Source organism: Epinephelus moara, chromosome 24 (assembly GCF_006386435.1).
Source record: "Epinephelus moara isolate mb chromosome 24, YSFRI_EMoa_1.0, whole genome shotgun sequence".
Lineage (NCBI taxonomy): Eukaryota > Metazoa > Chordata > Actinopteri > Perciformes > Serranidae > Epinephelus > Epinephelus moara.
This window is the reverse complement of record NC_065529.1, coordinates 24,145,036-24,172,002: the sequence shown is the minus strand read 5'-3', so window position 1 is coordinate 24,172,002 and position 26,967 is coordinate 24,145,036. Positions and strand designations below refer to the sequence as shown.

At 39.5% G+C, this 26,967-nt stretch overlaps 3 protein-coding genes and 1 non-coding gene across 4 annotated transcripts; all 4 read right to left on the bottom strand.

Annotated features, from left to right (window-relative positions):
• Positions 1–41: 41 nt before the first annotated feature.
• trnaf-gaa (transfer RNA phenylalanine (anticodon GAA)) lies at positions 42–114 on the bottom strand. The gene has a single exon. It is a non-coding gene; the product is annotated as a tRNA-Phe (tRNA).
• Positions 115–5,832: 5,718 nt separating this feature from the next.
• LOC126385734 (red-sensitive opsin) lies at positions 5,833–8,586 on the bottom strand. The gene is made up of 6 exons (XM_050037641.1): positions 8,484–8,586; positions 7,396–7,692; positions 7,093–7,261; positions 6,364–6,529; positions 6,037–6,276; positions 5,833–5,931 (listed from the first exon to the last, which is right to left on the bottom strand). The coding sequence occupies exons 1-6, from the start codon at positions 8,584–8,586 to the stop codon at positions 5,833–5,835; spliced, it is 1,074 nt and encodes a 357-aa protein (XP_049893598.1).
• Positions 8,587–17,793: 9,207 nt separating this feature from the next.
• On the bottom strand, positions 17,794–21,833 carry LOC126386139 (blue-sensitive opsin). Its single transcript, XM_050038296.1, has 5 exons — positions 21,455–21,833; positions 19,777–19,945; positions 19,339–19,504; positions 18,975–19,214; positions 17,794–17,985 (listed from the first exon to the last, which is right to left on the bottom strand). Exons 1-5 carry the CDS (start codon positions 21,831–21,833, stop codon positions 17,881–17,883), a joined length of 1,059 nt encoding a protein of 352 aa, XP_049894253.1. The 3' UTR covers positions 17,794–17,880.
• Positions 21,834–23,146: 1,313 nt separating this feature from the next.
• On the bottom strand, positions 23,147–26,640 carry LOC126386140 (blue-sensitive opsin-like). The gene is made up of 5 exons (XM_050038297.1): positions 26,262–26,640; positions 25,971–26,139; positions 25,718–25,883; positions 24,716–24,955; positions 23,147–23,248 (listed from the first exon to the last, which is right to left on the bottom strand). The coding sequence occupies exons 1-5, from the start codon at positions 26,638–26,640 to the stop codon at positions 23,147–23,149; spliced, it is 1,056 nt and encodes a 351-aa protein (XP_049894254.1).
• Positions 26,641–26,967: the final 327 nt, after the last annotated feature.

Genomic DNA, 26,967 nt, shown 5'->3' with positions numbered 1-26,967 from the left:
AGGAGCTCTAATCAAATGACCTCAAAACTCAGCTTTCCTACTGCTGAAACCCGGGATTGAACCAGGGACCTTTAGATCTTCAGTCTAACGCTCTCCCAACTGAGCTATTTCGGCTCAAAATGCTGTAAAATGGTGGTCCCAAGATCCAAAAAAATCAAAGCGTGTGGAAAATATGAAGGACATTTCAGGAAACAACTTTACACACATCATTAGGGGGCTGCAGCTCTGTCACTTAGCTTCAAACTTTGCTGCAGTTAACGCTTGTGTATCCTGGCTTCCGTCCATTCTGAGGACCTCCTCTCTCTTTGTCTCCTCAGAACGCATTTGCGAATTGAGATGTCCTAAAAGATGGTGAGTCTCAATCTATTTCCAGGTCATGTGATCGTGGATAGAGGAGCCGAGGAGGGATCTTGGGATGAATCCACGGATAGGTGGATGAGTTGCAGGAAACCCATGTGAACACATGAAAGTAGAAACAGAGAAAGTTCTCCAATCATACGGCTCCAAGTCAGGAGCTCTAATCAAATGTATGGTGATCAAGCCTGTTTATTCTGGATTCACACCAATGGACTTTCACACAGCTTCCTGACATCAAAGACGAATCAGTGACCAACCACTGGGTCACTTCAGAGACAGACTCAGCCACATGGTCTGAAAGGTGCTTGAAACGTAACTTTACTATTAAACACGTTGGTGTCATGCAGGAAGAAGAGGAAGACTCAGCACCAGGTCCCCTATGGTGCAAACGACTGTGTGTACTGTATGTTAATGTGATAACACCTTTCCCTGCAGTTGTCTTTTAAGAGGAAAGACAGAAACGTGGATTCCAGGAACCAACATGTTTCGATTGTAATTTTATGTTTCACCTTTCTTTCTATTTCACTGCATATACATACACATGTACGTATATATTTATATAATATACGTACATGTGTACGTATATATGTGTGTGATATATATATATATATATATATATCATACGGATTACTGTTAATTTATTATGCTGATCTGTTCTGTACGACATCTATTGCACGTCTGTCCGTCCTGGAAGAGGGATCCCTCCTCAGTTGCTCTTCCTGAGGTTTCTACCGTTTTTTTTCCCCGTTAACGGGGTTTTTTTGGGGAGTTTTTCCTTATCCGCTGCAAGGGTCATAAGGACAGAGGGACGTCGTATGCTGTAAAGCCCTGTGAGGCAAATTGTGATTTGTGATATTGGGCTTTATAAATAAAATTGAATTGAAAATTGAATTGAATATATGATGTTATCAGGATCACCATGTATAACATCTTAATCTAAATTAGTAGTGTCTGTTGACCACTTATCTACTGTATAAGTTGGTAATATCCTGTTGCAGACATACCATACCATACCATTACATACCATTCAATAGCAGACAGCGCCACGTTGATAAATATGGAAGTATTAGAAATGTTCCAAGCTTCATTAGCCATCTAGGAAGCAATTAAAGTAAATTAAACTTTAAACTAAGCAAACGGGCAGGAGGGGAGGAGTGAAATGTCCTGCCAGTGACAGTGAACTGCTCCTACTGGACATCAGCCTGAGAAGACAGCTGGCAAGGCCAATCACAGCACAGAGGCCGGAGCCTGCCTGCCAGTCTCAACCCCTTGGAACAACTATAAGATGAGTGAGGTTAAAGAAGAGAGAGAGAAAGGAACAAAGAACTTGAAGAAGAACTTTTGAGAAGCTGGCGGGCCATGCTGGGCTCCATCCAGCGTGACCCGCCGGGCAGTTCCATGGCATCCTGGGCAGAACTGAACATGCTAGAACCCAACAGAAAGAACTTCATGCCACAAAGTCTGCCCAACTCCTGTGTCCTGGACCAACAAGGTCAGGACTGAAGAAAGGCAGACTCCTGCATGCCCACACTGGGTATGTGAAGATGACCAACATGGAGAGACTCCCTCACCCAAGCCAAGGTTGCCATGTGGGCTCAGGAACGCCCAAAACTGCCCCATGGGACAGCACCAGGAGCAGCACACCAATGAGCAGCGCTGCCTTTTCCTCTTCCCCCTCCAGAGCATCTTCTTCCTGGTCTGCTACAACTCAGGTGAAACAACATCATTTTCCGTTGCTGGGGTTTGATGCGTAGTTTAAGTATGGTAGGGAGCATTATATAAAACTCGTAGTTTAAGTATGGTAGGGAGCATTATATAAAACTAGGATTTCCCCTAAGTTTTCAGATGTTTCTCCTTTTTGCTTCCCATGCCTCTCAGCTGTTGAATGGTGCTTTTCACAGGTCCATGTCAAAGTTTCCTCTGCTAATTATCTTACCATTGCTCACTGCTTCATTTGGTTCACTCTGGTCATTCGTTCATTCATTCATTAGCATCGCTGTATTCATTTCATTACACTCATAGTTGCATTTACTCATTGTCTTGTCTGTTGTTGTATTGTGTCTTGGTCTCCTGTGTCAGTAGTATTAGAATACATGTTTGGCTATGAAGTCGTCGTCTTGGTTTTCTGTAAGATTACATTCAGTCACTTTACGGGTGCAAAGATTCTGGCTACTTGAGCTCTATTTGAATTGACAACTGATAATTAATAATTTCCCCAAAGTGTGTTAAACATTTTTTTGTCTGATCAACAAGAGGTGTGGTTTTATTAGTCTGACTATGAAATTATATCGCTGGACGAATAATTAAAGTGGTTATGTTTAATAATTCTTATTAACGTCACTTTCTGCTAATATTGAGCTAATCAAACCCTACGGTATTCATGGTGAAAAACGTAGGCACCTGAATAAACTGTTTATAATCAAATTAAAATTTACATATATGTAATGGTGGAGAATTTCGGCGAGCATTTACTTAATAAATGCTGCCACAAAATAAATTATAAATTACGTAACAACCAATATTTCATTACATTAACATTACAGCTCCATTTCAGCTGCGGAGCGCCTGTCCATCTGTCTCCGGCGAGTAGCAGTTTATTGTTGTGTCAACAACTGGACGTCAGGGTGTCAAGAGTTGGGAGAATCTCAACGCTGATTGGCTTTTGCGGCACAGCGTCACGCGAATTCGCCTCAAAAGTTCAATATTTTCAACTCGAGCGATGAGGCAATGGACGCGAATTTCGCGTCTATCACACCACGCCTACGATGTGCGAATTTGCGAATTTGCGTTGGGGGGGTACACAGCATAACACGTATCTGGTGGAAATAGGCCGTAAGCCGCACTTGAGCATCCGTCCAGGCCGCGGAGGTCAGGCCGGGGGGGACCATAGGTGAGTGGATCCCAAGTCTCGAGCCCTGCCCGGGACCACGGGTGGCAGCTCCTGGCACTTCCACTGTAACCCAAAACGAGTGCTCACGATAACCAGATGAGCAGATAGCGTCAACTAAAGAAAATAAAATGAAAACACCACAGTTGTAGCCTGTTAGCTAACATGAGATAAACTAGCTAACAGCTAATGAAAGATAACGTTAGCTGGTGGGGACATGTGCTATATACACCTAGTCGTGCCTCACCACTCACCAGGAACCTCTTTTAACGGTCACAGCATAAACAACAAAGCTATTTTCTGCCAATTTATTCCAGTTAGCTTACCTGAAACCAACTGCGATGAGATGCTGTGTCTCGTGAGCTCAGTTCCAAACAAACACCGCCGAGATTAAATTCTGCCTTCTGTGGTGACTTCCGTATGTGGGCAGGTATATTCTACGGCACTGGGCCGGCCCAAAGCCGACATAACAGAGACGTTTGATGAGCTGGGACAAAAGAGTATTAAATTTAAAGATATCATATGGCGCACGTGTGTAAATTAACAGTCCCTTTATTCCAAAAGTGGTAAAGAAAGCAAGAGAAGAACATTTAATTTACAGGGCTTTCCCTGGAGGGTGGGAGTGGATGAACCCGGTTAAAGAGTACCCGCCCGGCCGGGACGCTGTAAAACTAAGGCGTGCTCGCCCACAAGGAGGCAGGGATCATTTCATTGGCCAACAGTAAATCTGGCATTCTATTGGTTGGGGGATTTTAACAGGGTTGTTACACAAAAAAATCCAAGCGCAGGGCAAAAAACAGTTTGAGCGCAAGGAGAAAAGCTGAAGCTCGAGCAGGAAATCTGTGCGAGCAAATGGTATCTGAGTGCGTGCAACATGGTATCTGAGTGCAAGCAACATGGTATCTGAGTGCGAGCACACAGTTTGAGCAGAAACAGAGTAGATCCAAGTGCGAGCAGAGGCTATTTGAGTGCGAGGGCAGGGTTTTTGAACGTGAAATCAATAGATAATGCTCTCAAACTGATAAACCACTCTCTTGAATAAAGATAGGGATAAAGCTCCATAGCTAATCACTTTCCCCATTTCAAACAAGGTTGCTTGTAAGCTAACGTTACGTTAGCTAATGGAATGTTTGCAATAGCCCATGAGGTAGCTGCACATTTCAGTTGAAGATTTTTTGCTTCAGTAATATATATGGTTACATGATGTAATTTTTAAAGCTAGCAGGCTTCAGCTGAAACATACAGTTAGCTTGTAGGCTACTAGCAAACAATACAGTAGCTAGCACAAACTTGCAAGTAGCCCCTACAGTGGTTAGCTAGTAGTATATTTTTAATGCACACTTAGAGGGGATTTCAGGGGCTCAGCTTCAGCAATTTCTGTCCACTTCTTTCATTCTTCACTCTATCATTTATCTTGTCATCACAAATGTGAGGACGTGTGAAAGAGACACTCCTGTGTCTCTTCATAATATATAAACGCATAATCATTTGTAAATGATGAGCAACATTCATGCGTGACATTATCACAAGTCATGCATTAATTTGTACCCTTAATGTGAAGATTTACCCAGTAATTGTATTCAAATATCAGTAAATTGTATTTGATTTTTAAGTAATGCCTAACTCATTTTCAGGGCCTGGAATGATATGACCACGTTAGCATGCAAACATGCCTACAATGCCATGCCTACCACTGAGCTGAATCTCCTTAATGAAACGTGTTTACCAAATGTATTATTATTGAGCTAGTCGGGTGGGCTACCTCTGAAGATGCACAGAATGAAATAGGGAGTTTTGCAGTGGGAACAAAGGAGATAGGGACATTATTATGTAATGGTTATCAGTAAACTGTTTACAGTGGTGGTAGATGTACTCAAATCTTTAACTAGAGAAAAAAAAGCTATACCACAATGTTGAAATACTCTGTTATAACGAAAGGTATCAAAAGTAAAAGTGCTCATTATGCTCATTATGATAAATATGCATTATTACAAAATGGTCTATTTCAAAATGTAAGGTTCACTTTAATGTTACTGCTGGTGAAGTTGGGGCTAATATTGATTGCACATTGATTGATGTCATAAGGGTTTCAACTCAATGATTAAGAGAATCTGGAGGAATAGTCTTGAACTGATGACTCTCAGAATGAATCCTCAATTCAATCAAGTACTTTTACTGTACATGAGAGATGCTATGTCTTCTACTAGAGAATGTCTACCAAGATGCACTATCTGGAGCTGCTCCATAAACCCACTCATTTTTTCAAAGTTGTTTCAAGAAATAAAATGTTGGTATGTTCTCTTAATAAACTAACAATAACACCAATGATAAGGAAAATGTTCTAACTATACCTAATTAGCTCTTCATTGGTAGTTATTAAAAATCATCAAAAGGAAAACTTTCAGTGCCCTTCATATTTTAATGTTCATCTAAAAAAACATTCATATATACAGTAATTGTCCGTTTTCTTTATGTATATTTTTATATATTTTGCCAGAAAGCTATATTTACTAAGAAAAAAAAACAAATAACATAATACATATTTACTGTACAAAACTCAATGGGTCACAGTGAGAACATCAACAGCTTTATGCAGGAGCCACAGAGGAGACCTCTGTCTTTGATGTAGATACTTCAGAGCCATCATCCACTTCTTTGCCAAAGAGTTGCATGATGCATGTACGAAACTGATAGAAAGAGAAACACAAAGGTCCGTTAAAAAATATAAACCAAACACATCTGATTTAGACATAGAAAATTGATCAATGTGGCAGTGCGACTGTTGTGCCCACCTGCCGGTTCATAAAAACGTAGATAATTGGGTTGTAGATGGTGGCGCTCTTGGCAAAGTACGCAGGCATGGCAGCAGCCAGAGGATGGAAGGCATATCCAGGGTTAGCTGCAGCAAAGCACGCAAAAAAGGTGTACGGCCCCCAGCAGAAACAATATGCGAAGATCATGACAACGACCATTCTGGATACTTCTTTCTCAGCTTTCTGGGTTGACTCTGATTCCTTCTGCTGCATGGCAACCTGTGAGCCACAAATAAACACTGTGAGACTCTGTCAGGCTATGATGTACTTCAGATAGACTATAAAACTGCAGGTAAGATAACTTACAGCACGGATAGCCAACCAGACTGCAAGGTAGCACAAGATGATGATAGCCAGAGGGATGAAACAACATGTAGTCATAAGAACAATCATGTAGGACTGGACTCCAGGGTAGTCACTTCCACTGAATACATCGGGTCCACAGGAAGTCTTTAGTCCATGAGGCCAGTACCTGATAAAGAAAATATTGAGTTTGCAGATCCACTGATTCAGTTGAAGGAACAGTGTGTAAGATTTAGGGGAATTCAGTGGCATCTATCAATGAGGATTGCTGATTGCAACCAGGTGTAACTTCTCCTGGTGAGACTGTCTTCAGTGTTCATTGTTTAGGAGATTTATAGCGGGAGCTGAATTATCCCCAGAAGTCTCTTCCTCTTCAAAACAAAAAGACCCAGTGATTAAAACCAGTAAAAACACTGAATAAAGCAGTTTCACATTGCAAATCAGTGTTTTTCTGATACTCTCATTATGGAGGGGCTGCTAACTATGCAGGGCAGAGTGAAAACATGAAAACATGAATTTCATTCTGGGCTACTGTAGAGACATGTCAGTGAACATGATCTCTGTGCATGCGTACCCGCACCATATTCAGATAGAATTAGCTCATTCTAAGAAAACGAAAGGTGACGGTACACTAATTATGTGATATTCCATTTCTTCCAGTATATCCCCCTAAATTTCACACACTGGACCTTTAAAACCCATTTTTTGATTTTAAAAAACACATCATGCTACCTGCTCCATCCAAAGATAGGCGGAGCACACCACACCGCTGCCCAGATCCAAGAGAACAATATTCCGGCTGTAGCCCATTTCGCATCAAACTTGATGTTTCCAAAAGGTTTGCAAACAACTACCCATCTCTCCCAGGAGATGATAGTCAGGGACCAGAGAGCAGTTATGCCTGTGTGAAGAATAAGGATACTCAGTGAAGGTATTTTAACTCTCAGCCTGATGTCATTTGCAACACCAACAATCCTCTTTCCAAACTATTTCCAAACTCCTTCCAATCAAAGAGAAAGAACTGTGAACACTCACCACAAACTGAGACAACATAGCCCTCAAAGACGCACATTGGGTGTCCTAGAATGAAGTAACCGAAAACCTGGTTGCATACACTGATGGTGCTGGCAAAAACTGTCTCTCCGAGATCAGCAATTGCAAGATTGACCAAGATCCAGTTCAGAGGGTGACGCAGTTTCTTGAACTTTGCTGTGGCCACCAAGACGAGACCGTTGGTGAAGACTGATAAGACAACCACTATAAACATCCAAACTGTTGCAACGTTGTAAACCCATCGAGGAGCAATGTGGTAATTGGGACCCTCAAAGGGATCTGAGAAAAAAAAGCAATTTCATATTTAGTATCACAATTTAGAATCATATGTGGTCCACACTGTCTCATTTTGTAAGGCCTACAAAACAATACCTCTTAGAAACAACACATATTTATATATTAGTTAATGTTACATGTACTGTATGAATGAGATATAGGTCTAATTTTTGTGATTTTAACTCAAAATCCTTTTTAAAAATGTGAATATACCACAATTAGGCCTATAACTTCATGACATTTGAATCATATTGTGGTTAAAGCTGCATTAAGCTGCAGAAAATGGAGACAGAAAATACTTAAAAAAAACAACACAACAGACCTGCATACTGTATATCCACAGTGTCCAAATTTACACTGTCTAGTTTAATGGCTCGGAAGCAAATGGTTTATGTGCGATTACGCTCAGTCTCAGGTAAAGAGACAGCAGAAATCTTTAATTTGTTTAATTATACAGAGTAGTGTCAGCATGCAGTCAGTTGGTATGTAACACCAAACATAAAATTATAGATTACTGAAGTCAGCAAAATACAGTGGTGAATCATTAGATTTAATTCAGGTTCTATTGGCAAACAGTGTCTAGATTTTGCTCTAACACACCAATCTAATTATTTGTATAATAATAATAATTATATAAAACTTAATTTAATTTTCACCTTTCATACAAGAAATGCAGCCCAAATTGCTTTACATGAGGAAAAGACATGCACTGAGTGCTTCACAGGAAAAAAGAATGAACGTTTTTATAGCTATGGAGCGTAATTGACATGCTACATAAAATGATAATACCATACCTCTGGTATGATTGCTGTTTGTGTAAACAAAGGCAGATCCTCTTGTTGTCTCTTCATTGTACCGCCTGGCAGCAAATACCGGTTTTCCCCACTCCTCTGCCATTCTGATTATTAGAGGCTGAACCTCAGCTGTCAATTTTTTTTACCCTCACAGCCTCCTTGAGTGACTGGTGCAACACATCCAACATTAGCTTTTATACTTGTGCTTCAGAGACCTCTGATAGGATTAGGTAGTTAGGTTAGCAGTATAGTGTCATGCTTGGCAATGATACTCAGCCACAGGACAACCCTAGGCAAACCCATTTGAACTGTAATTAAAACTATCAGCTTACCTTAAGACACAAAATGCCCAAATAATCTTGTTAGAAAACGGATGTCCATCCACTCCGGATTAGTTGCAAGATTTTAATTTCCATCATTTGCCGTCATTGGGACCAGCTGTAGCTAATATTGCCGCTTTCGTACAACTATAGCAATGTAGAAATGATAAACTAAATATGTGTATAAATGAGAATTGAAGCTTTAGAACCAATGAATATTTTCATATGACATATCACAGCAGAACTGTGCATATCAGCTTATTTGTATAATGTGTGTGATAAATATGCATGTGGACTCTGGTGGGCATGAAAGGACAGCCAAGTCTTAAAGCAGCTTAATTGGACAACTGGTGACCCATGAAACTGTTATGGCTACAGTCACAGTTGTTGACGTGTTAGTGTGGTAAGACACTTTTAATCCCTCCAGAAAGATAGTTCACATCAGAGCACTGGATTTTTCAGCTCTCGTGTGACCTGTTACTCACGTCACAGTCCTCATGTCAAGGACAAAGTGATATTTATTGGAAGGACTTTTGAAGAAGGCTATCAAAAGGATGCCACAACCAAAAAAGCATGCACAAGCTTCCGTTGTTTGTGTCAGTGAGTCAATGAGTGTCTTTAGCCAAGAGGCAGGATTTACAGCTAAAATTACAATGAACAAAATAAACGATAAAATAAGAAGAAATCAGGGCAGTGTTTTCACATTATAAAAATACAGATGCAGCTTAGTTGGGGTCTGTGAGGATGACCATGTGAGATGCTGGAATGGAGCCCATGAAGTCTGTCAAAAGTTTCTCCAGCCCTGATGAAGACCAACAGTGGTCGAAACATGTTGGCTTTTTAATGAGTTGGCCATTATATTAAAGGCTTTTTAATCTAATCTTTCCTTCCTCATTCTCATTTTTGTTTGGAGTGCCTGGATTCTTTTCCTGTTTGCAGTATTCTGTCAAAATCTTATTGCTGTTTATTATTTAATTTACTCTAAAGCACAGGTTTGATTTGATTATGGCAAATACCCTAATTGTCAAACTTTCACTACTTAATATTAAGTTGGACATGATTTAACTGTGCAAGATTTCACTGGGGATTTTTGACCGCTTTGGATTTAATTATAAATATATATGTATATATCTATATATATATAGATATATATATATACATATACATATATGCTATGCACAGATTTTTGGCAAAATGAAGCTGAGTGACAGCTGTGTCTGTCCAAAGCTCTTCAGTTCTGGGTATTCCCAACAGGATTGTGTCTTTAAGGGATAAGAGCAACCAGTGATTAAGGAATTTAGTGTCCTCTTGCATACTTAAAGTTTGCTAACAATGTTAACTCAATGTACTTAAAGTTTGTTAACAACGTGCTGTCCTTCAATCAACCTTCAGCAGGTTATTTAGACCAGCACACTCACTGGATCCAAACCACCGAGTGGTGCTGCTGGTGAGGTGACTTCAATGAGGGAAAACTTGTGGGGAATGTCAACCATAAACAAAAGAATTTGTGGCATCAGACAACAATATCAGTTTGGAGAAAATTATAGGAGTAGCGAGAGGCTGCAGTGGACAAATCATGGAATTATTGGGACAGTATCAGTATCAGTATCAGTATCAGTATCAGTAAATACAAAGTTTTCCCTTTTACCAGTAGTACTATTTGTCTAGATTGTTTTGGTGTGAGTTGCAGAGTGTTGGAGATATCAGCTGTAGAGATATCTGCCTTCTCTTGACTATAATGGAACTAGATGGCACTCAGCTTGTGGTGCTCAAAGTGCCAAAAACAGGGAGTCCGGAAGTCATGACCCATTTACTCAAGATAATCCACAGACCTTGTTGTGAGCAGTTTTCATGGAGGGACTATTTTCTTCCTAACAAACTACAGCCACAAATTATATTACCACATAGAGGTAAAGCGTGCATCTATTCATGGATGAGATGCTCATGCTCGACAGTTTGAGATGTAAACATTTGTAGCGTCCTCCTCGGCTGAGATAGGACATTAGCTAGCTCAGTGGTGTGAGATGAACTAGCAGCATATGCTTTAAAGAATGCATGACTCATGATGAAATAATGTGTGAATTAATGCAGGCTCATTATTTTCTGTTGCTCACCATTATCACCCTGTTCACTGACATTTCGGTATATTATAATAGGTACAGCACAAGTGTAAAACAGTAAATTTGACGGCTGAATTCCATTTTGTTTCTTCAGTTTCATGGTCCGGGTCCTGGCTCACTGTCACACTGTGTGGTTCAACTGTCGTAGGAACAGCTACTTTTCCATCCAGTCAAAATGTCTGCTGTGAAAGTGGTCTATTACGAGGGGCCTATAACACATGATTGTTCAAACCCTTCTAATCATCATCATCAATCATCATCATTATCACCTCATTGTCATTCCCAGGGCATCAAATACTGACACTTTCACAGTCAACATTTGTATGTGGGATCCATGTGGTTAGTAAAGGAGCCTAAAAGATGGGCCCTGTATGGGATCGTCCATGGGTTCCATAATGACCCCATGCCAATTGCCCACATGGGTGGCTTCACCCAAGTGGGCCCCGGATAAGATGCCTATTTTGGCCCATACCCACTTGGTGCCCAGGTAGCCGTAGTATAGGGGGCCCACTAGGGTAAACCCACCCATGTGGGCAATTGACATGGGGCCATTGTGGTACCCATGGACAATCACAAAAAGGGCCCATTTTTCAGCTCATGGGGCCCACATACAAATGTTGACTGGGAAAGCATCAGTATTTGATGACCTGGGAATGACAATGAGCTGGATCATTTGTTATGTTGTCATTTGTTCAACTATAACATGCTTTATTGTAATATTTATGATTATTAGCATTTAGTCCAGAGGAGAGGGCAGACCTTTTTTTTCATAACCCTTCAATAAAAAACAAAAAGTGACAACATTGTGTGGGCACTTCTGAAAGTCCCCACATGTCTTACGAGTCAGATGCTTGACAGTAAGTCATATTACTGACATTACTGTCAGTACAAATAAACAGTATAATTCACACTGTATCAGGGATTGTTAGGTAGCAGCTGTTGTCGCAGCAGTGTCTCCCCAAATAGTGCTGAACCTCTAATCAGAACCTGGTTGATCTAGATCCAGATTTGTCATGTCCCCACAGACCAAAGCAGATTATACGGACAACTTGAGTTCTTCCATAAAACAGATTAACATAGAGTAATTACTTCTGGCATGGTCACTCCGTAACACTTTAATCTCTCCGGAACAACAGTTCACTTCAGGAGAAAGCAGAGGTTAATTAAAGCTGCTGTAGTGGTTTAGTTTAAGCCGTTGATTCTTTTTTTTTTTTTTTTTTTTTCCCAAGTCCACGTCTCACTCAAGTAGTTGGCTCCCAGATTTGATAAGAACTCCATGTAGGACACGGACTGCACATCAAAAAGAAGAGGATGGATCCTGAAACTAAAGAAATCTGTAAACTTTTCTTATATTTTCCTTTATTTACAATTATGTCTCTATTTATACTAAATACTGAATTTTCATCATTGTTTATGAAGTAATACTTCGTTAACTAATGTCTTAGGGGAGAGATTTTTGTTTTCAGTAGCTGAGTATATATTTACTTAGCTAGCTAATGCTTTCTTACTGCTACTGATTCCTATTTCCATGTGATGCTGTGATGTTTCGGGGGTAGGTCCAGAATTCCGCTAGTTCTGAACTATTCGTAGTTGGTAAAAGTTCACTACTAGAAGAACTCGGATTTGCTCCCGACTACCAACGGGAATCTCCATGACAACCATGATCTGGTGTGAAGGTCTGGTTTATACCCTTGCTGTCTGAATAGCTGTAGTGTGGATATGTATTACACTGGTGTGGAGTGAACAGAGTCCATTTGCTACTCATCATGTTCACTTCACATCAGGTAATAATCCTGTTCTCAGATTTGTGTGCAGATGTTGTTGAGGGATGCTGTGATGACCAGAATATCCCTTTTTTACCTTTGCTTTTCCCTGCAGCACAGATGACCCATGATGGCCTAAAACCCAGAGGCAGTAGTGTGGTATTTCCAAGTATTGACTCATTGATTTTCATCTCCTCTCAGCAGCATGACAGGCAGACAACATGTAGCCACCTATGTTTAGTTGTAATCTGAACACACAGGCAACAGTTGGGTACAATACTGAGGCAAGTGTTTCTGTGACAGGTTTTAATTGCTTAATGAAATGTTTCGGTAACACTCTTTATGCAGCCCTCTTTATTATGCATTATAAACAAACTTGCAATGCACTCAGGCTGTTTCCATGAATTGTTTACATGTATACTTACGAAAAGCAGTGCATCAGAATTCATATGTAACCTACAAATACAATCATGTGACAGCTGCACTGACGAGAGTAAAGAAGGAAGTAGTGCTGCAGGAATGAGTCCCTTGTCTCAAAGGCTTTTTTTGAATGGTAAAGTCATGGCAGTAAAGTAATGTGACTGCATACTAGTTCATTTATAGCCTAATGTTAGCTTTTTACTTCTGGCGATTGCATTTATGCTTCAAAAAAAATCATAAAGGTGGTGTTTATTTGTGAAGATTATCTTGCTGAACAAAATGTGTTAGTATCATACACTAACATTTTGTTTTTGTTCTTTTCCCACAGAGCTTATTTCCTGCAATAATCCAGAATCCAATATCTTTTTGTTGAGGGAGCCATTGTGATGGTAACATCTGGGCTGGCCTACAAATAAATGTCACTCTTGCACTGCTCTATAAAGAGTGAAAGTCCGCACAAGGAGGCAGGGTGGGGTGGTGGATGGATCAAACAAACACAGGACTTTCCCCAAAGACAATCAGGGTTAGTCTCTTTATTATAAAATATGTACTCACCATGTTTCTTTTGCTAAACCTAATCTGTGTAACTTCACGTTGCAACATGACACCATTCATGGGACGCTACATCGGCTATTATACAAACGGTTGTATGAGGATATGTTGATGTGTTATAATCTGCCTCAGGCATTTTGAAATTATAGTTATAAGCAAGTATCATAATATTTTATTTGCATTTTTGCATTCTATTGCACCAATCTTATTGTATTATAATTCTCATAGATGTGATACAATACAATCATTTTATAATGTGTTGTATTTCCGTCATAAGTTGTTAGACATTTTACAATGTGTTGTTGTTTTTGCATAGATTTGATATTTTTTCCACTTTACTTAAAGCAAACAGTTACCTCTTACAGTGATTTAAATCCAGCTTGTAATGTTTTCTGTCTATACGTCCTCAGGAATTTTATTACTTCACTTAAATGGCTATTTAGAATAAATTATAATCACATTACAAATCATTATAAAATTATTGTAATGCATTGAGAATTATAATACACTTTGATCCTTGCAAAAATGTAAGTTAGTGACTGTTAATTATAAAGTATTATGACACTAGACCTTATAAGTCATTGTAAATGCTTTATAATGTTTTCTGATCATTGTTTTAAAGCATTAAAAATATTTATGAGTACTAATATAAATAATTATACAGTGCACATCAGTATATCATGTTTTTTATTAAAAGTATGTTTGTAATGCCTTGTAGTCATGGGGGTCAGAGAAAATGTTACTGAATTGTCTCACATAAATAATGAAACGTAAACACTAGTACTATGTGAGTACCTACACAGAGGTTAATGTGTAATCCTTTTCAGTTAACCCTCTTTAGCTCATTGTATTAAAGCATTTGAAAACAAGTGCATGTAACTGCTTTAAACTGAGAGTCATTCATCATTATAAGAATATATTTTGTTTCCAGAGCACTTATTATCATTTATCAAAGTGGACCCAAGGGGGAAATTATTCATGCTTAGATTGTATGCCAAGATGTGTATGAGTGTGTGTGTGTGTGTGTGTGTGTGTGTGTGTGTGTCTGCCAAGTTATCTGAACTCCGCAAGGTAAAGCCTTTAAGTCTGTGCTCGGTGAGTGAACTAGTGATCCACGTACCCGTAGCATTGTTGGCAACAGGTAAGAATGACTGACAGACTGGATCTAATCTGAGTTTGGCAAAGTGTTTCCATTCTACAGATGACCTTGAGTCATAAATATAAACAGTATAATATATAATTAAATGTTTCTTAATATTATAGTGTGTAATAGGCCTATAGAATATATTCATACAAGTTGTTGTGCTATAGAAACTACGGCCCTTGACAGTGTTTTCAAGTGATTACCTCACCCAGATGTACTCAGTTACAGTGTCAACAATGTCAGCTGTGCCAGATGGGATTCAAAGGGGAGAAAGGAGTAGATGCATATTTCAATTTCTTAGATTATGTGTTAGCAGCATTTCAAAGTGTTTGCATGGTGCAGGCAACAGTGAGTTAATGATCTCATCACTTTTCTCCACAAAACTAGGTCGTGAAAATCATTTCATCATTTCATTATTTGTATGAATAATGTTCTATAATGTTCATAACTGCACTTGTATATTCACGCTCTGAAATGGTAATATGCTTTGTATATCATGTTTTCCTTGTGTGCTGAAATATCATTCCAAACCTTAATATTAATTTTACCACAGATTGTCCTTCTGGCTCACTGCTGATGTTCTGAAATATACTCAGTTTCAAAATATCCACTGTGAGCGGGATGGATGTGTTTTGAGATTCCATTGAGCACTAAGACAAATTCAGGGAGTGTAATTAAAGCAGAACTATGGCTTTGGCTTGGCGTCTTCATTAAAGGGGAACTACACCCAAAAAATCCCTTCATGTTACTCCTATAGTTTAAGATAGTCCAGAAATATTAGTAAACATGAATAACTCTGTACCAAATCCCAAAACTAGAGTGCTTAAACACAAATCTATGATGTCATCAAGTATCAAGTGTGAAATTGCTGCATTGACAATGAATGGTGAAAGATGACAGATGAGTATATGGGTACATTTTTTGTTTCAGAACTGAGAACACTACAATAGAAAAAGGGCTTTTTCATATTTAGTGAAAATGATTCATACCATGCCCAAGTACGGTTGCCCCCACCCCGCACCACCCCGTCCTCTCCCTTGCTGCTCAACCTTTATATTAGTAATGTTGTACCTGAGTACACTTGCATCATCATCATCTACGAGACAGTTTTGTTGTGCTACAGTGCAGAAAAGGGTGCTGTCAGGGTCTGTATAGAGACTGTCATCAGTGGGTACTGGCAGAGCAGCAAGGTAAAGCTCTGCTCCTGCCCGGAGGGGGAGGAGTGAGGCTGGATCCGGGTCTCTCTGCAGCAGGCTACACTCACTCTGCCATCTGATGAAGAGGCATCAGTATTACATTTAGACTGTTTCATAACAAGTTAAAAAACCTTGTAGCCATATTAATTAGCGGTCCATTTCTGTGTTTTGGTACAGATGCTTACTGCACTGGACTACACGTGAACCATACTCAAGACCACCTTTTCAATTGGACTCAAGTATGAATTGGCATACTGTGCCCACATATGGTACACAGTGTTCACACTAATCAAATGAACTGGGTTTTGGGGTCAAGTGTACTGGGATTGGGGCCCTGGTCCCTGATGTGAAAGCCCCTTAAGGCCTCATTTCTGCGCAAAGTTAGATCCATGTACATACACAGATGGAGCCATCTATCCGTACTCTGCGTTCATTTCCTCCATATTTGTGCACATTTTCTGAAAGCTCACAGACACGGATGAAACAGAGCAGTACCATCAGAGATCGTGGGGGCAGTGTAGCATAGTTCAAGCATAATGCAACTGCAGGAAAAGACAGACATTCAAAAAATGGCGGAACAGAATGAATGGGTTATATAGTGAAAATAATTCTCTGTTCACATGTCATGATGTATTTAATCTCCTCACAGACCACCTACGTCTACAACGCTGCCTCCATTTAAATTAAAGGTACATTATTGCGACCTCATCCTATTGCATTTGTTGTTGACAGAAAGTTTTGACTTTAGCCTCTAGTGCCATCTGTTGGCTCTATCTGTGCAGTGGCAGTGGCATTTACAGTGTTTGAAATGAATGTATTTATAGAGTATAAATGAGCCTTAAAGCTCATTTGGGTATAAAAATGAAAAACATTCTGTGGATCCACAAAATCAGGCTCCCATTCATTGTCTGTGAAGCAGCTCCAGATTTCATACCTGACGACATCACAAGTTTAAGACTTAGTTTTCTGTTTTCTAGCTTTGAGAGAGTAGCTCATGTTCACAAATATTGACTGATTTCCATGGCAGTTGCAATGACATATTTGAATTTATAATTTAGGTGGTGTTCCCCTTTAACGTCAGGGCATTCAGTGCTTCATTGAGCAAATCAGCAGAGAATAACATACGCAGACTTGTGGACTTTACTTTTTTCCCCCAAGTCCATCCCAGAAACTATCAGACAGATTAGATGAGGTGATCCCAGAGTGTTTGCCCACATTGTCAGTAATTGTTTCTCACATGTATAAAACTGTAAAGTTGTAGGTCAGCTGTTTATTATTCTCTGTTAGACTCCAGGTTGTTTCTATGCACATGAATCCCTAAACAACAAATACAGTTTTCTATCTCATTCACAAAGATTTGTAATATACTACAACATTAGCTTGCAGTTAATAAATTAACAACTACTATGGGTTTCCATTGACCAAAGTTTGACATCTTCATTTAATTTTTAGGACAAGATCAAGGCTAAATAATATACAATTTGTCACATACATCTGAAATGAATAGTCTGGAAAAGACACAAATAATAATTTTATCACTGACATTTATTTGTTTCTCCTTTTTTTTAAAACATTTTTCTTTGCACGTAACTCTTCAGCTGTAATAACAGAATAATCCATTTGTCACATTTGTTCGTTCAGTGTTATTTACAATACGTAAACAGTGGTGTAGTGGAGGGTATATTCAGGTATACGTGGTATACCCACTTCTTTTCTGGCCATATACAGTTTACCCACCTATTTACCCAATAATCATTGGAATATATAGGAGAGCACACCCACTTCCTCCTCCATAACATACCCATCTACCTAGCCGTATACCCACCTCATCAGCTGCCACTACACCACTGTATATCAGACACCAAAATGAGTCGTGAACAACCTAAGCAGGTCCGACTTTGGAGACTTCAGTGACGGATTGACTTGTTGATGACTCCTCATCGTCGCCTCCACTCATCCCCAGCATCTTCTGTATACACGAGCGGAACTGAAAGGGAAAAGCAACACAGGTACATTCATTGGTGAGGGAAAAATATTTCTATTAGTACCTCTAATTTAATAACATAACGAACTTTGGAGATCAAACTGTAACAATATATATTTGATGACTTGTGACAGGTTTATTTTATCATATAATCCAAATTAATAAAGACTTCAGAATTTTAAGTATTTAATCTCACATCACGTTTTCTCCATGAGGATGGAGCAAGCTTTTTGTATCTTTGAAAGCCACCATTAGAGGTCACCACTGGCCTCGTCTGTGCTATTTTCAAATCAAATTTGCTCTGTTTTGTTCAAACTTTTAAATTCAGCCCTTTTGCATGAACAAATTATTGGTATTGTACATTTCTGTAAACCATGGATACGTTACATTTGTATGTTTCATACATGTCATATCAACATTTCTGAAATGTTTAAGATCAAAGAGCAGCAACAAAGGTTGTTTTTTGCGAAACATTGCAGCATTTAAAGCGGCTCTAAAATCAGGTATTTAAGCCAAAACATGTTTTTCCTAATCATGCCCAAGTGGTTTTTGTGACCAAGCATAACCACATACAATGGAAGAAGGAAGGTAAAAAGTGCAAAAAAACAAGATCCCAGAAGTCTCAAATTAATGCAGAAAAAAATAAGGCACTTCATCTTTGGGTGAAATAATCTTATATATTAATTCTTCAATGACAGCCAAAACATAATCTTTTCCTCACCAAAACCAAGTGGTTTTCATGTCCGAATATTACTACATGTTTACCACAGTGTGTTGAAATATAAGGAAACCAAAATGTAAAGTTTCAACACATCCCTGGCACAATAACACGCAAATGTTAGATATCCATAGTTTGCAGAAATGTACAATGTCCTCATTTATTCTAGCAACTGGGTTGCTAAATTCAGTACAACTTTAGTTAAGCCAAGTGAAAATAAGGTTACCCTCCTACCTGCAAATAGCTTTTAAATCATAACTGACAGTGAACCAACCTGTTTATTTAGGAGGATGTAGATAATGGGGTTGTAAACTGTGGAGGCTTTGGACAGACAGGAGGGAATGGTTGCCAGTCTCAGGTCGAAAGGTTGTCCCCGATTGTTGATGACCCAAAGAGCAAAGGAGGCGTAAGGCATCCAGCACACCAGGAAGCCCAGCACCATGACGACCACCATCCTGGTCACCTCCCGCTCTGCCTTCTGGGTGGAGGCAGATTCAGCTTGGGCCTTCGCTGCCTGTTGACCAGGGACATACATAAATGTGGTTGGTCTGAAGGAGACAAACACACTCATAGCTATGAAATCAAATGAGATATTGTATTGTTTTTTTAAATCAACCTAACAGAGACGTATCACTTACCGCTTTCAACATGAAAAGCAGCTGTGAGTAGCAGAAAACGATGGTGAAGAAAGGGACAGAAAAGCAGAAGCAGAAGAGGAACATCACATAGGACTCATTGTTGAACTTGTTGTTGGTTGTGTACCAGTCTGGTCCACAGGAGCACTGCATGCCCTCTGGGATATACCTGGAGAGACAGACAGTGAGTCAGTACTTTACATGTACGTACTGCAGGAACATGTGGTGGCTGTGTGTCTGGATATTTGGAATTAGGGGCAAAATGATTAACCTTACAAGAGCTCTTGTAAGAGCTCTTGTAAGAGCTCTTGTAAGAGCGGGGAAAATTGGTACTTCAAGATCATAGTTTTAAAAAGTCAGTTTCAGAGTTACTCATCTCCATTGCTATATCATCTATTAAAAACTAAGAACTCTGCTGTGTGATGGCCTTTAAATACAGACCTACTCCATCCAACCAGAGGAGGAACTGCAGCCATCAAAGCAAACACCCAAGTCATTGCGCAGCAAGCTATAGCATGGTTAGGCTTGAAGGCGAAGTTCCCGAGTGGCTTGCAGACGACAAGCCATCTCTCAAATGCTACCACAGCCAGAGACCACAGGCTTACCATACCTGGAACAAGACAGGAGAGAATAACAGACTGATAACAGCTCCCTCATTGAGCTGCACTTTATAATACTGCATATCTGTGGTAGAGCCTAAAACATTATAAAGCAGGGATTGTAATAGTTACTTTGTTTTACTAAATGATACTTCTGGCTTGCCTGCAGTCCACTCAGCTAGACCTCAGCGGTAGTTGCATGTTTGGTATTAGGCTTTATTATTATCTGTAGAGGCCTTATGACATATTTTGCCATCACATTTTCATCGAAAAATTGTTTGACATTAAAGGAAGGTAAAACGATAACAGTGGATCTGATGCAGAATGGTTTTAAGCAGTGTTATAGTCAAGACCACCTTAACCGAGACAAAATCATGATCGAGACTACCAGTGCTGGCCTCTTACTGGAAAATGTGGAACATAAAAACCATAATGTTCCACAGTCTGAAAGACCCACATTCCCACTAAATCACCTACATAAAACAACAAAAGATTTCTCTTTTATGCCATATTAAGTATACGTGTATGTACATAAATATATACACACATATATATATATATATATATATATATATATATGTGTGTGTGTATATGTATAACACTAAAGAGCTGAAATCAACTTGACCATCTTTATTCAAAACTGTTTTTCGCACAGGCAATTTAGTGATATCCCTACAGTTGTGGTCTGGGCTGGTCTTGAAATAAAGTTTTCTGAGTCAGAGACCACAATAAAATGGAGTAAAAATGTGGTTGAGTCCAAGATGAAGCCGAGACCTTCAAGTACTGGTCTCAAGAACAAGACAGATCTTGAGTACTACACACTGGTTTTAAGTTTAGACAAAGAATTCGTCTCTAGTCTGTCATCCAAAGTTTCTAGGTTGCTTCCTGAGCAGCAAGAGCCAATGTTTCTTTGTAGATTGAGGAAAAGAACTATATCTTAGTTCTCAAAACAACAGGAAATTAACAGCTAAGATGTTAAAGTTGTTAAATATTATTTTTCATATATTAAGCACAAGCTAAAATTGCAGCTTTTTGTATGAGGTGGAGACACTGACGTTACAAAGTGTTGTTTCTGTGGTAAAGATCAAAGTATTTCTCCAGCAGACTACTGTTATGAAAAACAAGTGTCAGGATAGAGCCGTGCTATCATATATTTTCATATAAATAGCAATGTAATACCATGATGCTGATGGCAAAACCACACTGTAATCTATAAGAGATTGTTTTGTCATGGGAAGAAGTGGCTGCGACTTATTTGAAGATATCTTGTCTGACAATAAAATCAGCATGGTGGGGTTGTAAGAAAGTTCAGAGGAGGCTTGCAGTTTTAATGTAATCGTTTTTTATAAACAGTAACCACAGGCACAAAATTTTGCATACTTTAAAAGACGCATAAGCAGAAATGTTTGCCTTTTGGTCAATAGGATTAAAAAAGAAACTCTTCTGTGGTAGTATTGTACTCAGCTAACTTTTTTTTTTTATAACTTTGTTTTATTTATTCCATTCATCAAGATCCTTACCACCAACAGTTGCTGTAAATCCTTCAATCTTGCACCCCAGTGGACCAAGAATCATGTATCTGAAGGCAAAGCAGTAGAAGCAGGTGAAGGAGCCGACAGAGGAGACGAGGAGGTTTGCCACAGCCAAGTTCACCAGAATGTAGTTCAGATGAGAGCGGAGCTTCTTATATTGAACAGTACATGCGATAGTGAGGATATTAATGCCTGTACCGGTCACAAACAGGAAGAACATAAATGCTGACATGGAATAAAATATCCCAAGGCTCCCTAAGTGGTCCTGAGGAACTAGGTATGGACTGAAGGATGTGATGTTGTTGGTGTCCAGAGGGATGGGAATCCAGAAGTCCTCTGGGAGCTCCACTGGACGACTTCCCCTCATTTTTGTCTGGTTCTGTGTCAAATAAAAATTCAAGCACTTTTCAGAAAGATGTTAAAATGGTATTATTGTACCAAGACTACAAATAATTTGCATCTGATTTTAAATAGTGCTGATACTTCTGACTGTTTCACAGTCCTCTGACTGACCGTTGTCTCTCTCTGATGGAGAGTTAAGGGCGCATTTATAGGAACTAGGAATATCACTCAGGCTAAACTTAATTGGCTCAAGGAGGGGCTTTAAAGCTTTGGTTCACGGATCACACATACTTATACTAGTGTATGTGTACACACATCATGCACTCCCACAATAAAAAATGTGCCACCTTTGAGTTAATATAGAGATTAGTAGCTCAGTACCAGAGCTTGCAAGGATCATCTTGATACATCCCAGTGTAGCACTGTTTGTGAACCACGTAATCTCATCATCAGTGATGTGCGGGTGGTCATTTGCATGCATTTGGCCCTCAGTAATCCAGGTTGTACTGGGTTACCTCAGACTTTATGTCACCAACAATTTCAAAGAAACAGATTCTTATTATACATATGCGCCAGCAATAGCCGAGGCCAAAGGCAATTTTGTTTTCAGGTTGACCCTCTGTCTGTCTCATTCTCGTTAACGCAACATCTTAAGAATGCCTCAAGGGAATTTTTTCAAATTTGGCACAAACATTCACAACGATGAAATAAATAGAAATTGGTGGTCGAAAGTCAAAGGTCAGCATCACTGTGACCTCAAAAAACATGTTTTTGGCCATAATTTAAGAGTTCATACGCTAATAAAAATGACTACGATGATATTTTATATCCAAAAGGTGAAAGGTCAACTTCCCTGTGACATCATACTGTTCTGCAAAAACAAATTCCTGGCAATTATTCAGCATCAAAACTCAGGAACAGAAGGGGAGACATTTGGTTAGATACTGAATTGGAGACACTGATCATGTCCCCTGTCTCATGAAGACTCATGAAACTATATTTTGCAATAATTTGGTTGGAATCATTAACAGTAACAAAAACAACGACTGTCACCACATTGCTTTTTTTTCATTTCTTGGAGTGAATATGTGCCTCACAACACAATGCCCATACAGGGAAACTGCATGCAGTCCAAACCAGTAAATGTCATCAACAAACGGACACTATATAGAAATGTTTTTTTTATTTTTTTTTTTATTTTTCACTTTGCAGATTATTTATGACTTCTTACTCGAATATCAGCAGAGCCTATATATATATATATTTTATATGACAGAACACATACATTTATTGTTATTTACAATTCACAATAATTCGTGGCAAGCCTTGATGTTCAGGCTAAGCAGGCCCAACTTTGGAGACTTCAGTTACTGATTGTGATGTGGAGGATTCCTCCTCACCTCCACCCATCCCCACCATCGCCATCATGCATGAACGGAACTGAAATTACAAAAAGGTAAAAAGTAGTTAAAATGTACGTTGTTTGTGTAGGACAAAATGTGGTAGCCTATCTATTTTTATCATAAAGTGTGAAGATAACAGAGGGTGAAAGGAAGCAAAATGTTAATTTTAAACATTAAAGGCTCTCCTGATATTAGACAGAATTGTCAACTTTCTACACTCTGTTTCTATTTTCAGTCTGACATTGCATCCATTCTAACTGATTTCTGTGGGGCAAGGGGATTCGATTTTCCCAAACCAGTTACTAGAGAGCATGTCCGCCTGAATCTTACTTCATGTTGAGTCCACACTGATATGTAGCCATGCCAACATGCTGGTTTTGCCAATGTTTTAAGAGTGGAGCAGAGAGAAGTAACAACAAACTTTGATATCGGGCAATGTTGACAAGACCTGGATTTAGAACTGCCTCAACAGTAGCATCTATCTTCAGCACTTTGCCAAACAACCTGACAACAATTTGACAACAGTGTTAACCCCGTTTGTTGTGCTGATTGGCTAAGTGAGTCCCCCCATGGCACTCTTTGGTTGCTTTTTTTATTTCTGAAACTGAAATTTCATGTCACATTGGCAGACGAACCAGTCAACTCAGTGACGTGAGCAGATTCAAAGATCTGCAGGCAAATTAAAGGCACTATAGTGTATGTCGCCTGGTGGTCGCATCAAAACTTGCACTGTGGCAGATACTACACCAGTTTTTAGTGGGACTGTAGGAATACTTCTACACATAGTGGCATAGCAAAGTGGATAAATTAATGATTTAACATATTCTGTTTTTTTTGACATGATATAAAAATGTTGCATTCGTGAGGTATATGCACAAGACAGCACTGACGCAAAACATCTACTAGCAAGTAATTTTCCGAGTTTCTATATGATCTGTTAAAAGCTAAGAGGAAGACACTTCATGATTTCATAACAAACTGTTGCACTCATGCACCTCAGACTGACATCAGAAACAGGACAGTGCTTATGTGACACAAAGGCAGGGCAGTATGGAGAAAGTCACACTACCAAATTCCTTGATATTGATATTGTAAGGGCACTGTAGGATTGACTATTGGTGCCTTACAAAATATTAACACAATGAGATTTCTGAAAATAATCATCAGTAATGTGGATATAATAACTAAGTGGGTAAAGGCAAATAACAGAACAGCTAGAACAGTGTGGTAAGTTCCAACAATTACATCACTTTACTGTAATGCAGCCTTTAAACTCAGGAAAGGACGACACCTACGATATTACGATGTTCAAAATCTAGGATATATTGCACAGCCCTATGTGATACACAAACTCTGTTTTGGCACATTGTCAGCTTCATGTGTTAAAAACCCAAAAACAGGGTTATTGTTGGGTTTCCCTATCGGTTTCTCTCAACAGCTCTTCCACATACTTCTTTGCAACAAAGCAAAAAGTGCACTGTTTCAAACCAAACATTTAACAGACCTGTTTGTTGAGGAGAACATAGATGACAGGGTTGTAGACTGTGGAGGCTTTGGACAGACAGGAGGGAATGGTTGCCAGTCTCAGGTCAAAAGGTTGTCCCCGATTGTTGACGACCCAAAGAGCAAAGGAGGCGTAAGGCATCCAGCACACCAGGAAGCCCAGCACCATGACGACCACCATCCTGGTCACCTCCCGCTCTGCCTTCTGGGTGGAGGCAGATTCAGCTTGGGCCTTCGCTGCCTGTTGAGGAAGCAAGTTGGTTCAAAGAGGTTATAAATGAGCCAGTAGTGTCACCGGGGATCGTAGTTAGTGCACATACACAAGTGTTTTCTGAACAGTCAGTCACTCTATGTTGACGGTCCAGCTATTACTAAGTCAGTCAAATGGTTTCTACTTATAAACTTTGGCTTTGATAAGACACAAGATCACTCAAATATAAATGTTGTTTACTCTTGAGAAGACTTTTTTTTAGTGTCACGTGTAAAAATGCAGCCTTTTCAAAACCTTTTTAAGTAAACCAAAGTAACTACATTTGGGCTTTATGCTATTTAATTTAAGGCTTTTTTGTTATTTAGTTTAGGCTTCATTTCCTCCCTATGTATAGGCAAAATACATGTACAGAAAAATACAAAATTACAAAAGTTTACGTCAAGGTACATGTGACTCCTCAGGCAGATGCAGGGCTGAGCTGAGGAAATCTGTAAGCCACAAAACAGTTGTTGATGCATGCCTCCATCTGCTTTAGGTAGACACAGAATCTTACACACAGAAGTTAAAAAAAAAAACAGCACTCTGCAAGTGCTACGTTCTTAAGTGAGTCTGATTAATGTTTTATTTGATTTTGAAACCCTACCTTTATGTTTTTGTTATTTAGCCTTTCTGTGGCTGTTGCATGGTAAATCAATGAAGTTTCATTTTATCAAAAACAACTTGTATCATTGCACTTTTAAACAGCCCCCTTATCAACTTCATCCTGGCACCTGGCATGTTTGTTTGCCTCACCATTTTCAGTGTGATGAGCAGCTGAGCATAGCAGAAGATAATGGTGGCGAAGGGAACAGCAAAGCAGAAGCAGAAAAGAAACATCACGTAGGATTCGTTGTTGTATTTGTTGTTCGTGGTGTACCAGTCTGGACCACAGGAGCACTGCAGGCCTTCTGGGATATATCTGGACAGATATTCACAATGGCATTCAGTGTACATTCCAGCTTCCCGAGATAAGTTTTCAGTGTTTACATTGGTTTTTGTTGCTTACCTGCTCCATCCAAACAGTGGAGGTAGTGAGGCAATCAGTGCAAACACCCAGGTAAATGCACAGCAAGCTATGGCATGGTCAGGCTTGAAAACAAAGTTTCCAAGTGGTTTGCAGATGACCAGCCATCTTTCAAATGCTACCACAGCAAGAGACCACAGGCTTACCATACCTGGAATGACAGAGACAGAGAATTTAAAACATTTTTCAAACCATTATAGATAAGTCCAGTAGTAGAAAGGCATGATCTAGTGGAATTAGTTTATTGTTTCAAAACTACAGCTTAAATCTTACCGCCAAGTGTCGCCATAAAACCCTCAATCTTGCATGCTAGAGGTCCAAAGATGAAATATCTGGTTGCAAAGGAGCAGCAGGCAGTGAAGGAGCCCACACAGGACACAAGAAGGTTTGCCACGGCCAAGTTCACCAGGATGTAGTTGAGATGGGAACGGAGCTTCTTGTGCTGGATGGTGCATGCAATGGTGAGGACGTTAATGCTAGTGCCAACTGTAAATAAAAAGAACATGAATCCTGCCATGATGTAGAAGGTGCCCGTGCCACCCAGGTGGTCCTGAGGAACCAGAAAAGGACTCAGTGATGTGATGTTGTTAGTGTCCAGGGCAACGGGTATCCAGAAGTCCTCTGGCAACTCCATGCCGCGATTTGTCCTCATTTAGCCCTTCTTAATATGAAAATCAATCACAATCGGTATACCTCCTTGCTTATGTTGTTGCTTTGCCTATATCATATAATGGTAATGAAGAATAAAACTTTCAAGAGGCAGACATTAATGCTGTGTTGTCTGCGTCCCTAAAGTCTCGTGCTGTTCTTTTGTGGAGGACTGACTTTTATAAAGGGCCAAAAGATGCTACTGATCCCAATTAAAAAGTTAATCAATTCTACAAACGACTGATTATTGGGGTTGCATTAATTGGTATAAGTCATTTAGTGGCTTTCCCCTCTGGCTGAGCTGCCAAAGAGGTTGCAGCACGGATGTTTT

Excerpts from the sequence above, each read along its gene's own strand:
- LOC126385734 (XM_050037641.1), bottom strand. The coding sequence starts at position 8,586 with ATGGCAGAGGAGTGGGGAAAACCGGTATTTGCTGCCAGGCGGTACAAT. Across the intron at positions 7,693-8,483 it reads AAACAGCAATCATACCAGAG|ATCCCTTTGAGGGTCCCAAT; the intron begins GTATGGTATTAT and ends TTTTTTTCTCAG. Across the intron at positions 6,530-7,092 it reads CCTATCTTTGGATGGAGCAG|GTACTGGCCTCATGGACTAA; the intron begins GTAGCATGATGT and ends TTTCTTTATCAG.
- LOC126386139 (XM_050038296.1), bottom strand. The coding sequence starts at position 21,833 with ATGAGGGGAAGTCGTCCAGTGGAGCTCCCAGAGGACTTCTGGATTCCC. Across the intron at positions 19,505-19,776 it reads CCTCTGGTTGGATGGAGTAG|GTATATCCCAGAGGGCATGC; the intron begins GTCTGTATTTAA and ends CTGTCTCTCCAG. Across the intron at positions 17,986-18,974 it reads ACATCCTCCTAAATAAACAG|TTCCGCTCGTGTATACAGAA; the intron begins GTTGGTTCACTG and ends TTTCCCTTTCAG.
- LOC126386140 (XM_050038297.1), bottom strand. The coding sequence starts at position 26,640 with ATGAGGACAAATCGCGGCATGGAGTTGCCAGAGGACTTCTGGATACCC. Across the intron at positions 24,956-25,717 it reads TGCTCATCACACTGAAAATG|GCAGCGAAGGCCCAAGCTGA; the intron begins GTGAGGCAAACA and ends CTTCCTCAACAG. Across the intron at positions 23,249-24,715 it reads ATGTTCTCCTCAACAAACAG|TTCCGTTCATGCATGATGGC; the intron begins GTCTGTTAAATG and ends TTGTAATTTCAG.